Here is an 18,157-nt window from a genome sequence, read left to right on the forward strand (position 1 = left end):
TTTTTCTTCCCTTTCTCCCCCTCTCTCTCTCTGTCTCTCTCCTCCGAGACAAAAAAGCAGCATGCTTGCCAGAGCGTAAGGAATCATTATGGTAATTTAGAAGACTGTACACTCCTAGGAAGCGTGGCGAATCGCTCCACAACTCTGAGCAGCAAGCTGCTGCCTGTGTTAATGTGACACACGTCTCTGCTATACTGGCATCCCCGCTGGCTAGGATGCATCAGACACAGCGTTTCAGATGACCCATGCAATTAAGGGGTTCAAACATGGTTCTCCTGCGTGCCACAACACTGTGTTAGCCCATTGAGCTGTAGCCAAAGCATTAGCACAACGTCTTCAGGTCTCAGGCAAGGATGCTCATCATGCAAGTTTGGTTCAGCAAGGCTGAGAACTCAGCATCACCGTAGAGCCACCACACACACACACACACACACACACACACTCCTGTAGGCTACTGCATGACCCTTGGCCTTGATCTAGTTGGCTAGTGCTCAACAGTAGTTCAGTGCAACCACGGTGCAATGGCATCTCCCCTACATGTATGTAGGACCTGCTGTTGCTCACTGCAATGACACAGACGATGCTCTCTTTATGACACAGGGTCATAAATATCTCTGAATCATCTCTTCAGGGAAACACGAACGAGATGTTGATTGATATTTTGAGCATCTGTACTACCAGTAAATATGTCAGTTGTTACTGGAGGGACATTTGTTTGACACTGGTTCAATTTGAGAAATGAGTTAACACTACAGAGGTTAGTCATCGATTGGTTAAGTTGAACTATCATCGTTTTGCTCTAGCAAACACATCTAACAGTGGTTGTAACTATAATTACAGTAAATGGTCCATGAGAGGGAAAGTCCTCTTATGCAGGGCAGATATCGTACCAGCATTAGAGCTACAATTGGACAGGCTCCTCGAGCCAGTGGTCTCTAGATTATGACAGGTAGGCTACAGGTGTCTCAGCAGCCGTTGGAATGACTTCTCAGAAGTCCATTAACATGGCTAACATCCTTCATATCAGCATTAAAGGAGATACACATGAAATCTGGCCCCCCTGTGGCCACGAGTCAAAACTGCAATTACAATGAGGCGTTTGTTTACAATTCTTCTAGTACTAGCCATTGGTACTAGCTAGCTTCTATCGGGAAAATCAGCTATCCATACCATTGAGATAAGATCCCAACATGTAAAGTGAACAGGTTTTAATAAATATTAGCTTTGGACACTACAGTTACTGTTACTGTTAATACATATATACTGCTAGACTGCATTACCTATACAGCTCATATGCTGCTACACTGCTCATACTGTAACTATTTATTCTGCTATAATGCTACTGCTACTCACATACTGCTATACTGCACTGCTATATATACTGCTTATACTATACTATATTATACTGCACTACTACTGATCATATATTGCACTACCTGTAAATACTGTTCATTGCACTTTCTGCTATTTTGCACTTCTGGTTAGACGCTAACTGCATTTCGTTGTCTCTGTACTTGTACTCTGCACAATGACAATAAAGTTGAATCTAATCTAATCTAATCTAATCTACAGATAGTTTTGATTTGACTACTTTCTGTAACAAGCTACGATTTGACAACAAAGTGGCCAGGAGAAATCAATAAGCTAATACCACAGCCAATTGAAACGTTGGTCGGAGCTATTACTTCACTATCGCCCCACAATCCCTGCAGATTTTTCAAGGCCATTATATGCTGTAGTACAGTGAGAATGTCATGTGTAGCGCCTTTAACAATGCTAATGACCTGCTGAGTAGACTCAGCGGGAGATGGGTTGGCGTGATTGGGGGGAAGGGGGCGTGAGTGGTATGGAAATGAGGAAGAAGGGAGCGAGGGATGTAGAGGGAGGGTGGATACTGATGGTAAAGCCTGGGTGGCTTGGGGCCATTGGGGCAGGGTTTACCAGAATAGACTGTCTGCTGTCGGGCATCAACGCTGAGCCTTGATGATTCAGTGTGCCAGTCACTGGTGCCACCTCCCCTCTGCACCCTTTCTCTCTCTTCCCTCTCCTCCTCCCCTTCCCCCCTCCCCCCCTCTCCCCCCTCAGTCCCCTTGGTTGTATCTCCTTCCCGTTACAGAGCCTTACCCCTGCCCACCCCCAGACACACAGCCTTCTACTGTTAACATTGTACTAGTACATTCATGTGGTTTGATATACAGTAAGCACATCTAGATGAGATACCTCCTGAATAGAGCCACACCTTTGAACCCTGAGAGGAATATCCATGTCTTAGAAACCTGCAGAGTGTTTATGGATGTAGAAGTCTGTTGCTTTAGTAAAACACCACCGTGATACAGTATGACATCATCTGTGGGGGTTGTACCTACAGTACATCCTGTCCTGAAGTCAGTCCAGGGTCACAGGTCACAGGTAACTAACCCAAGTATCCAGATTGACATCTGGAGACCTCCATTTGTTGACATTAGTGTAACATAAACACACAACATATGGTACTGGTTGTCTTTAGTCAGGACTTAAGAATCATTAGAATATCATATTTAATATTTTAAAGAGCTTACATATTAAATATAACATATTGACGGACATAATTGGTGTAACCCGCAATCAAATGCGAAGTGCCAGTCTAACACATAAAACCGAACACAGTCAACAGACAAATACAGTGCCTATAGAAAGTCATCATACCCTGTGAAATCATTACCTTTTGTCACATTACACCCTGGAAATTAAAATAAATCAAATCTAACTCTTTTGAGCTGTATGTACACATTATAACCCTCATCATCAAAGTGAAAATAAAAAAATTCTGGACAATTATTAAAAATTAATTAGTGAAATACCTGGTTTGGTTAAGTGATCAGCCCCTTAGAGTATACCATTATAAACTTGCTCAGGTGCAACCAATCAACTTCCAGATCAAACACCAGGCTAATTGCCCCCCACCTGACATTAATTGTACTGGTTTTGATTACTTCAGAATAAAACCGGCTGTTTCTTGAGGATTCCACTACTAGAAGTGCATGGTTCTGCAAAGAATTCACCATGGTTGGAAAAGTACTTTCAAAAGGCCTCCGGGATAAAGTTGTAGGAAGGCACAAGTTAGGTGAAGGCTACAAAAAGATTTAGAAGGCTTTAGCTATCCCTCTGAGTACCATTCAGAGCATCATTAAGAAGTGGAAGGCGTATGGCACCACCAACACCTTGCCTAGATCAGGCCGTCCGTCCAAACTGGATGACCGAGCCAGGAGGACATTGATCAGAGAAGCTACCAAGAGGCCAAAGGCAACTTTGAAGGACTTACAAGTCTTTATGGCTGGGACTGGTCTGTCTGTGCATGTGACAACAATCTCACAAGCTTTACACAAAGCTGGCCTGTATGGCAGGGTAGCAAGAAAGAAGCCTTTTCTGAAAAAGTGCCACACTCAGTCTCGTTTGTGCTATGCAAAAACACACCTGGAAGATTCTGTTGCCATGTGGAAAAAGGTTTTATGGTCAGACAAGACTAAGATTAAACTTTTTGGACTCCAAGCGCTATGTTTGGCAAAAACCAAACATAGCACACCTCCCAAAACACACCATACCTACTGTGAAGCATGGTGGTGGCAACATTATGTTGTGGGGATGTTTCTCTTCAGCGGGGACTGGGCAATTGGTCAGGATTGAAGGGAAAATGGATGCTGCCAAGTACACCCAAATTCTTGAGGACAACCTGCGTCCCCCTGCTAGACAGCTGAAGATGGGCAGGTCATTCACCTTCCAACACGACAACGATCCTAAACATACCGCCAAAAGATCAATGCAATGGCTTAAGGATAGAAAGGTGAATGTCCTTGATGTCATTTTTTTTTATCATAATTTAATCATAATTTAATTTTATCATAATTTAATCATAATCATAATTTTTAATCATAATTTAATTTTTAATCATAATTAATATAATGAGCCTACCTTTCAAAATACGGGTGTGATGAAGGGTATGTGTCTGTCCTTCGCATGTAATCGCGTTGTTTATGCAAAGAATGTTTTGTCGCTAATATCGCCATTACGGTTGAAATGGTAAGCCAGTCATAACTGTAAGGTGGACTGAATAAACCCACCAGACACACGCACACACGGAAGAGTTTGTTTGACTCATCCATTATCAAGATTCAAGATTCAAGATTCTTTATTTGTCACATGCATACACGTGTATACAGTGAAATGCAATAGTGACAGTGCCACAGAGTAGTGCAACAATAAGGTTTAAAATAGAATAAAATAAAATAGAAGTACTAAAAAATCCACATCATTACAGTATCCACATCATTACACCCATTGACTGCCCATTTTCGGTATTGTTATCAACATCACTGGCCTTTACGCAATCACACATACTGTCGCCTGAGGAGATCATAGGATGCTGATTACAAACAAGGTCTAAATAGACAGAGAGAAAAATTGTGTTTTAACATACGTGTCTCTTCTTCGTAGGCTGGGTGCGTGCTGGATTCTATTCGCATATAATCACACATGATCATGCAAATAACTGTTATTGTCTGTCTGTCTATGTAAGCTACCCATTATGGTTAAATGGGTAGGCCAATCATAACTGTAAGGTCAGTTTCGATTCACCATAATGAGGGTAAAAGCTACGATGAGGCCTTTTGGGAGCAGGTGTTAATCGCCCCTCAGGCGAGGCTTGGAGATGTTGGCTATCAAAAACAAAAGCTGTGGTAGTCAATTATGAATTAGGAAAGGTTAAGAGGAAATGGGATTCTAACTTTAATATAACTCAACCCTTAGATTCATAGCTGTGAGAGAATCAATCTCATAAATGCAAGTGATAAATGCAAGTTTTATTGAATCTAAAATGTAATATTTTGTCTCCAGAAATGGTTTTATGTTACATAATTCATTAGTTAGCTCTGTGTCCTGCATTCAATACGCTAGCTAGCTGGCTCATCCACTGCTGTTAGCTGGTTGCTATGGTGATCTTCTTATCACTTTAAGAACTTCTTATGGAAATATTTAAGAAGTTTCGAAGACAATGTTTTCTTAAGAACATTTTTGAGGAATTGTACTTTTTTGAGGAATTGTTGCCCAGAGGAAACACTCTCCAGCGGATACCACAGGCATCCTGGCTCATTTATGGTTAATACAGGAAGAGTGGGTTGAGTGTTACAGGAAGCCCAGTCTTCAGGGGGTGTGGGTCTGACACAGCGGATGTACTGTATGTAACACCATCCTTACCCCCCTGCTCCATACATATTTAATGCCCTGCTGGTAATAAGGGAGTATGTATTTACAGCAGGCTTCAGGCTGTTGAATTATAGATACACACAGTTGATGGACAGCAGGTAGGGTATGAATGGACTGTCAGCGTTACGGTAAAGAGGGGGTATCTACCAGGGAAACTTCTCAAATCCTTCCCTCCGTGCAGGAGGCATATACGCTAATTTTTGGTTTATGGCAGTATTACTGTTGTGTGTGTGTGTGTGTGTGTGTGTGTGTGTGTGTGTGTGTGTGTGTGTGTGTGTGTGTGTGTGTGTGTGTGTGTGTGTGTGTGTGTGTGTGTGTGTGCTCACCCTCAGGCACCCTTCAATTATCATTATGAAAGGAGCGATGAGGCAAAACACTTCAATCATTCATCTGCATACAAAAGACGTCAGCCAAGCTGTGAACAAAGGCCTAAATTCCCAGCACCACTTCTTGTATCCACACTACCTCAGGTTGCCTCACTCTCCTTTAGATGTTTATGAACCTGTTGGTTGTTTAAGCAATAATGCCCAAGAGGCTGTGATTTATCTTCAATAATGTCACGGGTAGGGGGAGTTGTTAGACACGACGCGTAGCTGGAAACCCCCTACCAAGTGACAATATTGACGATAAATTGCAGCCTCAAGGGCATTTTTCCTTTTATACAACGCCTACACAACTAATTTAAAAATTGTGACAAAAAAAAAAAAAAAAGCTTGAAGTATTTATTTTGTGATAGATTGTGGTAGTTTCTGCCCTGCGCTGAGAAATATAGTTCCCAAAGCTACAAACGTTGTCAAGGGAACCTGATACACAAATCTACTGCATTGTAGGAATATCATAACTGGTGATTTAACTGTGACATTATTGTTATTGAATAACGGCTTTGAACGCCTCTCGGCCAATCACAATGCTTGTTTTCATCAACCCGTTGTATAAAATGGGATATTTACCATTTGTAAAGGCCCTATATACAGTATATAGACTCTAATAAGGGCTTCTCAAGGCTTCATTAAGGTTTTATACATTGTAATTTGTCAACAGTGGGATCCTCATTTCAGATTGATAAGTGCTGTTGGCTGTAATGGGATAGCGGAAACCAAGGGAGGGAAAATCAATACACAATGCTGGATATGAAATAATTGAATCGTTCAATCAAGTCATAAAAGGCCTTGGTCTGACAGTCTGACTGGGTGTCGGGTTTCAAAGCAACTGTTATGAAAAAGCTGAATGTGATTGGATTAGTACTGCGGTCCACACACACACACACACACACACATACACACACACACACATACACACTGATTTATCGATGAGTCTATCAAGGGGGATTTTAAAAATAGGTGATTGTTAATAAAAAATAAAAAAAACGACTTCTCCCTCACTTGTAGCAGCACAGGTGAAGCAAGCCACTAGTCTTTGAGATTGTGGGCGGGGGTTGGTCATGATTCTATCCCTGCTCTTTCCTTCACGCACTGTCAGTCACAAATCACTCCTCCACGCAGTCATGCTCCAAAAAACGATTGGCATTGTCGTTGAAATGATCTTCAGCGGTGTGAGATCGATAAATTGACCCCTCCATCAACATCGATTTCCCCCCCCCCCCCCCCCCCCCTCCATCAACTAATCGAGTCGGACACACCCCTAACAAACACATACCCACCCACACACACACACACACACACACACACACACACATGGCTGAATGAGATAGGAGTCGAGGGTAGAGTGAAGTGGACACATCAGGCTATCACTGATCAGATAGACTGAATACTAATTGCTGCAAGAGTGCGGGTGTGGGGGTGTGTGCGTGCGTGCGTGTGTGCGTGCGTGCGTGCGTGCGTGCGTGCGTGCGCCTGCGAGATTATTTGTCTCAAACTTCAAACAACCGCTCTGGTATTGTGTGACACACCCCTCACACATTCACACACCCTGTCCATGTGTGGGGGTGTGTGTGGGGGTGTGTGTGCGCGTGTGTGTGTGTGTGTGTGCGTGCGTGCGTAAAAACCTGGGAGTAGATTATTTGGCTCAAACTTCAAACAACCGTTCTGGTATTGTGTGACCCACACCCTTCACACATTCACACACCCCGTCCGTGCATTACTGCTAAGAAAGCTGATACCATATCCTCCTCTTCTCAGAGCCGGCTTCAAAAAGCGGGTGAACAGATGGAATGAGGAAGAGACATACTATAAGACACATCAGACAAACATACTGCTCACTATACAAGTACTAAAAAACAGCTGTGAGAGGTAGATGGTGGGACTGGTCTTCTGAGGAGCTTCCATACTATAGGAGGAGGAGGAGGAGGTTGTGAAGGTGAACATGGTGGGGATATTGTTTGTTAACTCTTCAGTGAGTTCCAGTGAAGCGGATGAAGAACAGCTGAGAGATGGATCATCCGTCAGGAGAGAGAGCATGACCAGTATGAAGTGGCTGTGTGCTGCAGTGTCACTGCTCGACACCTACACAGTGTGTGTGTGTGTGTGTGTGTGTGTGTGTGTGTGTGTGTGTGTGTGTGTGCGTGTGCGTGTGTGTGTGTGTGCGTGTCTGTGCATATGTGTGCGCAGAGTCAGCGCTTGACACCTATATGTGTGTGTGTGTGTTACATATGTGTGGGTTTGACAATGTGCAGGCTTGGAGCATCAGTCTCCGTGTCGCACCTCTCCAACTGAGCATCTGCCTGATGGCACAGGGGTTTCACCTTATGCAAATGAGCTGACAGCCAGGGGCATGAGTCAGACTCTCCACTCAGTCTCACACACAAACACACATACACACACGCACATACACACACACACACACACACTCATACACACAGATTGGGTCTCTCTGTATAACGGGCTGTGACTTTGGGTCGGAGGGCTATTCAAGCCAGATGAAGAGGGTTAATCCAGATGGGAGGGATTAGGACTAATTTCCAGGACATCCTGATTTGAGTTCATCACACTGGGGAATGAGGAGGCTGCTCATCTGTCTGTCTGTCTGACTCTTTGTCTGAATGTCTGTCTGTCTGTCTGTCTGTCTGTCTGTCTGTCTGTCTAATTGTATCACTAATGTCGCAGTTTCTCAATGGAGTGTAGAATCCCCCCACCCCCCACCCCCCATCCCGACTCCAAAAACCTGATTGGGTTTTATGAGAGGTTGACGGTTGTGAATGCAGGGCTTTCGCAAATTGAAGCACACACACACACACACACACACACACACACACACACACACACACACACACATACTGTATCACAGTCAGAGACATCTTAGGCCACACAACCTCACCACTAAACAGGAATGTCTCACATGGCTGTTTTAAGCCAATCAGGGGGCAGCATGGCCCAGCTTTAACCATCAACGAAGAGTTATCTGGCCACAGATATAGAGATGCACCATGGGAAAGCGAGCAGAGCAGGGTTCTCACTCCTGGGGGGATGTGTTTACCACGGGAACACGCGCCACCGCCACCGCCACCGCCATCCACCCATAACAATAAACATGTTGTTGTTTGTAAAAGTGTTTCTTAATCACTGTAAATACCTGGGAAATGAACGTCCAACTCAAGTCATCGACCATTGATATGTCCTTGCTTCTGACAGCCATCAACCTGCTGAGAGGATGTTTTGTTATTATTGGGATGTTGAGGCTAACCCCTTGTTAGCTGTTACCCTGGCGACCGGGAGGCTTGCCTCAGGTCCCCTACCGCACACATCCAGGCTCTACCCAGGTTGAAAAGCTGTTCATCAGAAGGATGATTCGGTGTATAGTCTGGCTCACCCGTGACTCCAGGGGGCCCTGTATCCTTCCTCTGTTCCCTGCTGACATATAAAAACACATTAGGAAATGAACTTTGTGTGTGTGTGTGTGTGTGTGTGTGTGTATGTGTGTGTGAGGAGTTTGGATTATCTTTGATGTTGGAGCCAGAGGCCCTGAGTTTGAGGTCCCAGTGTACGCAGCAGTAGTCGTTTGGAGAGATGGGAGATGAGATGTTATGACTGTGTAATGTTTTGATTTTCTCCACTGAGGAACAATTCACTTCTCCACTGTTGAGAAATTTGTCTTTGCTCTTGGCCACTGATCGACCTAGTTTCATGAGGGTTACTGTGCGTTTCCAACTCTGCTATGGTGTACTTAATGCTAAACTGATAGGGAGCCGTCTGTTGGGGCTGCAGCTAGCTCACCGAGGCAGCAACGCTCCTTTCCGCCTGCTTGCTTTTCTCCACAGAGAGTTTCCTTAATTGAATGATGCAACACAGTTGTAGTAGAGTTGCAGGCTCTATAGGGCTGCAAGCCAGATCAGAAACATGAATAATGCTATTAATATCTCTGGCCTGAAGGGAGAGAAATATGTTTCTGTTGTGTGTCTGTGTCTGCCTGTCTGTGTGTGTATGTGTGTGTGTGTGCGTGTGCGTGTGCGTGTGCTACAATGTTGTGATGTATTGGAGGGTCAAGCGTACACTTTGTCATGGGATGTACAGAGTCAGGAGTGAGTTACCATTTTAGGACGTATCGGATTACAGGGTCAAAGTTCATCCCCTCCCTCCTGTGTTGCTCCTCTCTGGTGGTTTTTTCTTCTTTTATAGTGCTGACCCCTGCGCCCCGAGGCGGCCAGCCCCACACTGACATCAGAAGATTGGATGTGTCACTGAGAACCAGATACTGAACTCTGCTGGGGTGCATCATGGGTAATGAATTTGGCCCCCGTGGCTGGCCCTCTATTAGAGCAACAGGAGGACTGAGTTGATATGTGATATGGCCTTATGGTAATGATGTTACAAACAGCCCTAACCGCACTGGTAGTTGATAACATATATGAAGAGACATCTCTTTATTTATTTATGGATCAACTCTAAAGAGCACACATTGTACTCTTTGTTCTAGGATATCTGATTTCTTAGTATATGGAGTCTATAGTCTCTGGTAGTTCTAGCGGTCTAGTCCTGTTCTGCTGCCCTGGGCAGGTAGAGGAGGGAGGGGTGGGGTCAGTCTCCTCCCAGCCAATAGAATCCACCGATCCAGTTTCATTCAACGTTCTGCCACAGGATATCCTCAAGAGCCAATTAGAGAAGGTATTCCGGTATCATGGTATTCCATTGTAACAGAATGGCCCTGGGACTGAATCGTTTTTTTTTTCAAACGTATGCCAAAACAAAAACCCTTGATAGCAAAGTTGAACAAACTATACAGCTCTGTGCACAAGGACTACTTCTAACAGTTCCAACTCAAAATGGAAAAAAAACGATTTACTTACTAAGAACTGTGCAGCTTCAAAGTTCGTTAAGAGAATAACCCTAAAATCTCCCTGGGTTTTTTATGTGACCACGTTTCCTCAAAACTCCAAATGATGTATGTCATTCAGCTCAATGTACAGTACAAGTCAGAAACTTATGGGCTTCCTTGCTTGCCAGTTGACCTGCTGCAAGAGTTACAGAGTTTAAATATGACTAAGATTACATTCTAAGTGTGTGGAAAGTACCTCAGATAATCGTATTATAAGTATGCTTAAATATGAATTAAGACAGTGAGGTCAATTGAACATATTTCAAGTATTCTTAAGATGCTAAAAACCTACATCATTTACAATTTGACTTACTTATTTACTTAAATACAATTTAAGCTGGGTCGTTTTAGTATCCTTTAATATATTTAAGCTCAAGTATACTAGAAAGCATACATGCTTTTTTTTTTTTTTTCCGTTTGGGTGTCAGCTAGTAATACTAACTGGCAGTCTTGGACATGTGCATTACCTGACAGTACGTGACCTCATAATTGCAGCTCTCCCAAAGAAAAAAGCCAAGCAAGATTTGGTTCTGTGTCCGATGTCGTGGGAAGCTTAGCTGTGTGGCGGAGACAGTGCTACTTGTATCCATGGTTATCTGTATGACCTTTGTTATATGTTGGGTTCTTTGATGTAATGCTTTACTGTGAAGAGAAAGAGAGAGACAGACAGACAGACAGAGAGAGAGAGACAGAGAGAGAGAAAGACAGACAGACAGAGAGAGAGAGAGAGAGAGAGAGAGAGAGAGACAGTGAGTCAGAGAGTCTACCACACAAATAATCACTGCTCAAAGTGAATGATGTATGAGAGAGGGCAAGGGAGGGAATAGGGGGAGAGGGGGGGCACATCTAAAATGTATGAAACAAGACGCTCACTCAGATCAGTCACGGTTATATTTTGATGAAACAAAAGAACAGTATTTTAGTATCTAGCTAAGACCCACACACACACACGCTAAGACCTGTTACTGGGTGGAAGTGAGATCATCTAACCGCCCAGCGCCCAGCATGGTTTCCCAGGAAGCCTGAGGCTATGATGTCATGTCACACCGATACCCCTCCCGCGAAGCAACTGTCACTGTCTCTTTAAGGACGTAGCACTGACCGTACTTACAGTAACACAAGCCATAGAAAGTCTCCAACATCAAATACCTCTTCTGCACGACACATTTCTATCTCAGTCCTCTGTACAGGCACAGACCCACAAGAGAAGCTTCCGAGTTGCTACAGGATGAGTTAGGATCAATGCAGCTGGAGTTAGGACTTTGGTTTAATACAACAGACAGAAAGGGGTGAGGAGGATGGGTGTGTGTGTGTGTGTGTGTGTGTGTGTGTGTGTGTGTGTGTGTGCGTGCGTGTGTGCGAGTGCGTGAGTGTGAGTGTGTGTGTGTGTGTGTGTGGGGGGTGTCAATTGAGCCACCCCCCGCTTCTCTACATGGTGATATCTGAATCCATGAACTGTTCTCTTCCTCACCAGAGTCAGAGCCTAACAGCTGACAGAGCCAGGGTCAGAGCTGCGTTACAACAGAGACGGTTCTGTCTGTTCAAACACACACAGGAAGCAGCTCTGATCAGGATGTTTGCTGAGGTGGGAAAAGCGCAGAGCAAACAGAGACGTAGCCATTAGCCAACCTGTCAACATGCTGCAGGCCCTGTCTCCATCTATCTGTCTGTCTGTCTTGGGGGAGGCGGGTGGAGGCAGAAGTCGGAGGACAGGTGCATTGTTATCTGTCTGTCTGTCTGTCTGACAGTCTGTCTGTCTGTCTGTCTATCCACTGTCTGTCTGTCGGTCTGTCTGTCGGTCTGTCTGTCTATCCACTGTCGGTCGGTCGGTCTGTCTGTCTGTCTATCCACTATCTGTCTGTCTATTTGTCTGTCTGTCTGTCTGTCTGACAATCTGTCTGTCTGTCTATCCACTGTCTGTCTGTCTATCCACTGTCTGTCTGTCGGTCTGTCTGTCGGTCTGTCTGTCTATCCACTATCTGTCTGTCTGTCTATCCACTATCTGTCTGTCTGTCTGTCTGTCTGTCTGTCTATCCACTATCTGTCTGTCTATCCACTGTATGTCTGTCTGTCTGTCTGTCTGTCTCTCTGTATTTGCTCTCTGTCTGTTTGTCTATCCACTATCTATCTGTCTATCTATCTATCTATATTTAATGGCGAGAGACAGACAGGAATAGGAGAGAGGGGAGGGAAGGAGGGAGAGATGGAGAGTAGTAGAGACAGGACATCATGCGGTAGGAGAGACTCAGCTGTTGTTGTAGGTGTCAACAGTGGTGTGTCATTGTGTGTGTGTGTGCGTGCGTGTGTGTGTCTGTGTGCGTGTGTTTGTGTTTGTGTGTGTCAGAATGAGGATGAGGGAGCAGGAGCATCAAAGAAAGTCATGACATCAAACGAACTTCAGCAACTCGGTTACTGACGTGCACGGAGGGCTGTGTGATCGCGGCACCCGTACCCCTTCACGTGCTGTTGCCAGTCTCCAGTGGAAACAGCCACGGCAACAGCCACGGCAACAGCCACGGCAACAGCGAGCCAGGGAGATAGTCATCATTGACAGCTTCAAGTCTTTAACAGTCTGTCACGTGGAGGATGGTGTCGCAGAACAATACTCTCTGTGACATCTGCTCTGTCACGCCCCAATCAAGTGAGTGGAATTCCCCCCCCTGATGGTTAAGTTGTTGATTACGCTATGTCATTACCGTTCCTATGGTGATTCTCTATCGTCAGAGCTGATAGAGGAGTTTCCCAAGATTAAATCATCATGTTTTGCTGTGTGTTGGAAAGTGAGCGCTGATCTTGGAAATGTGCCGAAGCCTTCAGGTCATTTGAAATGATGCAGCTGTGAATTTCGGTTCTTTATTTGACTCTGTCAGTGGATGCAAAGACAGAGAGAGAATTGAACAATACAGAGGGCTGTGTGTGGATTGCATCAGTCAACTCTTGACTTGACTGATGCAAAGAGATGAACTCCAGTATGAGAAGTCTTCCTGTACTCTGTAGTGTACCTCCACTTCCCCCTGCCGCTCTTCCATCTCAGCACCGATCCCTCCCTCCCTCTCTCCCTCTTCTTTGTCTCCTCTCCCTCCACCTTTCCCTTTCTACCCCCCCCCCCCCCCCCCCCCCTCCTCCATGTTTCATCCTCCCTATTCTGTTTTGATCTGGCCCAGTTGTGGCTAAATCTGCTCCCAGCAAGTTCCTGAAGCCTGTGCATACGTGTGTGTGCATGTGTGTGTGTGCGTGTGTGTGTGTGTGTGTGTGTGTGTGTGAAAAACAGGACACTGGAACAGTCATGTATTGGGTGATCCCCCTGTTTATCATTTGACTGTTCTTCTCCAGTGAACACATGGGGGGGAAAGTACCCTGCAGTTCCCTCGTAATGCTCTGTTGGACACATTTGGGTATTAACACAATCATAACTTTGACACACACACACACGCGCACGCAATCATTTCTCCCTTGAACAAATACACATTATGCTAAGATGAAGTAGTGTGTTGTTCATAGCAGTGTGGGAAGGGATAATGTTCTCTATGGTGTATTAAGAAATAGCATAAATATGGGCATATGTGCGTGCGTGTGTGTCTGTGTGTGTGCGTGCGTGCGTGTGTGCGTGCGTGCGTGCGGGTGGCTCGCATGCTGCGACACGGTCCTGTATTCCTGTCTTTTGTGCCGGTGCCTTTGACAGTGTGTGTATCAGTGAGATGAGCCGGTCTTTATGTGTACCAGAGACATGAGACTCAGTGTGTAGAGGAGTATAGAAGCATAGAGATGTGGATCTGAAGCATCGTCATGTAACGGTTAGTTATGCTGGACCACCGCCCAGAGGGATTTGGATTCCCTGTTGTCTTCACCGTTCACCGTTCCTACAGGTCTATGAACATGTCTAATCTAAGGATCAATGTCGAGTGTGTGTTATTCAAGGCCTCCATCGGATAACTGCCATGACTTTCCCTATATTTACCCCCCCCCCCCCCTTCTGCCATTTTAAACCCCTCCCTCTCTTCTCCCATTGTGTCTCTCTACACTCTATTACAATGGCTATGCTGGACAGGATAGAACTATAGACATCCCACACGATTCAGTCAGAAGAATTAGGGATAATTGGAATGATAGTTTTCATTTGAATATCATCTCTCTTTTCTCTCCTCTTTCTCTCTCCAGGATGCGTTTGTGGAGCTCTATGGACAGCAGCGTAGCTCTGTGTTCCTGTCATGGCCGTACCTAAAGACAGTCTTCAGCCTGGCTGCCCTGGGAGCTGCCGGGGTCACCATCGGAGCCCTGTTCACCAAGAAGTGATGGGACGGACTCAGAGGACCACACCCCGTCCTGCCTCCTCCTTCTCTCACTCCTCCCTTCCTCTCCTCCCTCACGCCTCTCCTTTGAGACGGCGAGTCGCCACCCTGCAGCCCGAACCGAACGAGCCACTGAACATTAGGACTGCCGGCTGTGGTTGTGCTGCAGCTATGGCTCTACGATGTACACAGATAGACCGCACGCTCTGCTCTCTCTCTCTCTCTCTCTCTCTCTCTCTCTCTCTCCGCTCCTCTCCTTTTTCTGTTCTTCATCTATGTTTGAAAGCAGCCCTCCCAGTGCCGCTGAGCTCAGCCAAGCCTGTTCAGTGCTCTCTGCTCTTCAAAAGAGACTCTCCCGCTCTGACCTTTAATCAGTACCCCACGGGCATTTTTTCATTGTGTTACAATTGTGCAACGGTCAAAAAAAAAAACGAACCTAACTGATTGTTGTATAATGTGAGAGTATTGTTTTTGAACTTCTTTTTTTTTTTTTTATGTCATCATGGAAACGTTGAAGCTCTGTAGCTGTTGCATTGTTGCATTGTTGCATTGTGATTTGAAGGGTGCTGTTCAGTGATGTTGGTCGGAATTAACAGTTTATTAGACGTTGTAATGTGATGGTTATTTTCCAACGTCGACTTAAGGTTGTCATTCGATGCTCATCTTCCAACGTTGCAACACGATTGCCTTTTGGTTGAAAATTAAAGTTTAATAAACGTCAGCATTTGACAGTCATTCTAAAACATTGTAACACGATAGTCTGTGGGTTGAAAATTAAAGGTTTCTAAATGTCAGTATTTGACTGTCACCGTACAGCATTGTAATTGTGGGTTAAAACGGTAAGGTGTCTTAGCATTAGCATTTCCCGGTCATTTTACAACACTATGACAATGATGTTGTCCATGGGTAAAAAATGAATGATGTTGATGTATGAATTTATAGTTTGCCCTCAGTTTCACTGCGGACTTTCAGCATTTGTTGATACAGTATCCATTCATACCATGGGACTTGAAACTATGAGCTGGAGTACATATCCATGACACCACCAAGCTGTTACATCTACATCTCAAAGACAACCAACACCTTCTTGCCCCTGTTCTGACAACAGTCTTTTCACTATAGAGTATCCTACAAGGCTCAAAATCTATGATTATAAATAGCCAATCCACATCATTGAATCAGACACACAATATATAACCTTTTCAGTCTTTCTAATGACTGCTTATAGTTTATGATCGTGGGGAAGATGATTTTAGACCACTGATGTGGAGAGAGTTTACATTTAGTTTAGAAGTGTAGGTAACTGGCATTCCCATACTATTATGAAGGGGGCACATTTATGAAATTTCACCTTAATATTAAAAGAATATTCTGAAATAAGTAATGTTGCTGAAGGTATATGCATTTATCAGATAAGTGCAGCCAATGTATTTGTGTTGTATATGCGGAATAGACAATTTATACTAAAAAATCTTTAATCCAGATCAGTACAGTTCAATACATAGTCATATGGAGGAGCGATTCTTGATTAATAGACAGATATATTTCAACATATCTATTAGGACACAGAGTGTCTCCCTACACCACCAGGTCGGTCAGGTGCGTATTTGAGTATGTTTCCCGTGAGTTGCTCAACCTTTGTCTCCTTGGCTTCTGGCTGGCTTGTCGTGAGACATTAAAATCCTACTTGATGCACAATGTTTGTGTCCAAATGGAACCTCCTCAGTTTTACTCTAATGGGTGTCCCGAAAAAAGAACCAGAGAATAACAGACTCTCCTATACCATGAGAGCTGAGTTGAATAACAGCACACCTGAACCTTTCCATAGTTCGGTGGACAAGTAAAGCTGTCTCGGGAGAGAGAGAAAGACCAGGGTCCAAATCTAGTGCAACATGCATAGATCAAATGTGCGTGTTCATTGAATTTCCCTTTATCATACTTCAATGAATGTGAGGTCTGCATGTTACTAACGGTGCAAAGAATGTTATTCTGTAGATGTTCATCTGGTAACGTCTAGACTTGGTTCTATATACAGTATACTGTATACGGTAGCCATTGCATGATCAATATTATTCTCTACCATTTTGTCAACTAGCATAGAATTGCCTGTAGGTGTACAATTCACATCCAGGCAGAGCTTTAATGTATTTCTGGATACCAATGTTTTACCAGTGTAAGATTTGGTCTGTGTGGTAAATGTTTGCTTGGGGACATACATGTAGCCTCAATGGTTGCTTTTAACTGCAATGCAATAATCTGAAAGTGTCCTTTGTCACATGTTAATACAACGTTTCTAAGAAAACATCAGAACACCATCTGAGTGGAACAGTGGAAACTAATATTAAAACTGACATTTTTGGGACGTAACATTATAATGTGTTGCAAAGTGTATGTTTAGCTGTCTAGTTGACAGTTGGTATGACACGTTGCCTCAATGACACTTTCTGACTGCCTTACTATGATCCTAAAATAACTTGTATGAGATAGTTTTACCACATCCTACTTCTCATGTCTGTGCAATGTTTGGGTTTAATGTTGTCTAACAGTTATCTTCTATTGTCTCTCTATAGTTGGCATAAGACAATGTTTGGATTTTGACATTGAAGGATATACAACGATACAACCAAAAAACAATGTCACTACAACAGCAGTTTTTTTTTAAATGCCCATGGGGTAGCTACTGTACTACTATTTCTCCTGGGGACTGTGGAGAGAGAGAGAGGAGAAGAAGAAGAACAATAACAACAACAACAAGACAAATTACACATATCCACATGTCCAGATACATGATACCAGATAAGAGCAACTGTGTTTATGCACGCGTACACACACACACACACACACACACACACACACACACACACACACACACACACACACACACACACACACACACACACGCACACACTTAGGTAGATACAGCAGTGTATATTCATACATACACTGACAAAATACTTAGACACAGATAGATACCCTCACACATACTTGACACCAACACACACACACCAACAAAGAATATTATTGTAGTCCAGCAGTACACATGCATGTACCAACAGACTAAAATCAAAGGCTACTGAATACAGTATGCTGACATACTCACACGGACTCAAAGGGCATCTAACACATTGCCTAATGTACCTTTTTTTCAGTCAATTTTTTTAAGCATGAATCTGTGATACACATGATGTAACATTGTAACATTTAACATTGTAAGATTGTAACATGTCACATTGGCATGGACAGAAAAGGACATGTACAGGACACATGGCTTCCACCCCCAGCATGTGAGGTGGAAGCCACCATTACGTTGCCTGAGTTCCAGATATGTGTGTGCTACAGGTATATGTTTGTCTGCATCTGTA

General features: G+C 44.0%; 1 protein-coding gene across 1 annotated transcript in view; it reads left to right on the forward strand.

The window, feature by feature from the left end:
* The window catches only part of bcl2a (BCL2 apoptosis regulator a), a 33,455-nt gene extending 18,245 nt beyond the window's left edge, over nucleotides 1–15,210 (forward strand). The window contains exon 2 of the mRNA XM_083681335.1: nucleotides 14,665–15,210. Within this exon, the coding sequence (XP_083537461.1) occupies nucleotides 14,665–14,799 (135 nt within the window). The 3' untranslated portion in view covers nucleotides 14,800–15,210. The remainder of the gene's footprint in view (nucleotides 1–14,664) is intronic.
* The last annotated feature ends 2,947 nt before the right edge of the window (nucleotides 15,211–18,157 follow it).

Source organism: Argentina silus (assembly GCF_951799395.1).
Source record: "Argentina silus genome assembly, chromosome: 1".
Classification (NCBI taxonomy): Eukaryota; Metazoa; Chordata; class Actinopteri; order Argentiniformes; family Argentinidae; genus Argentina; species Argentina silus.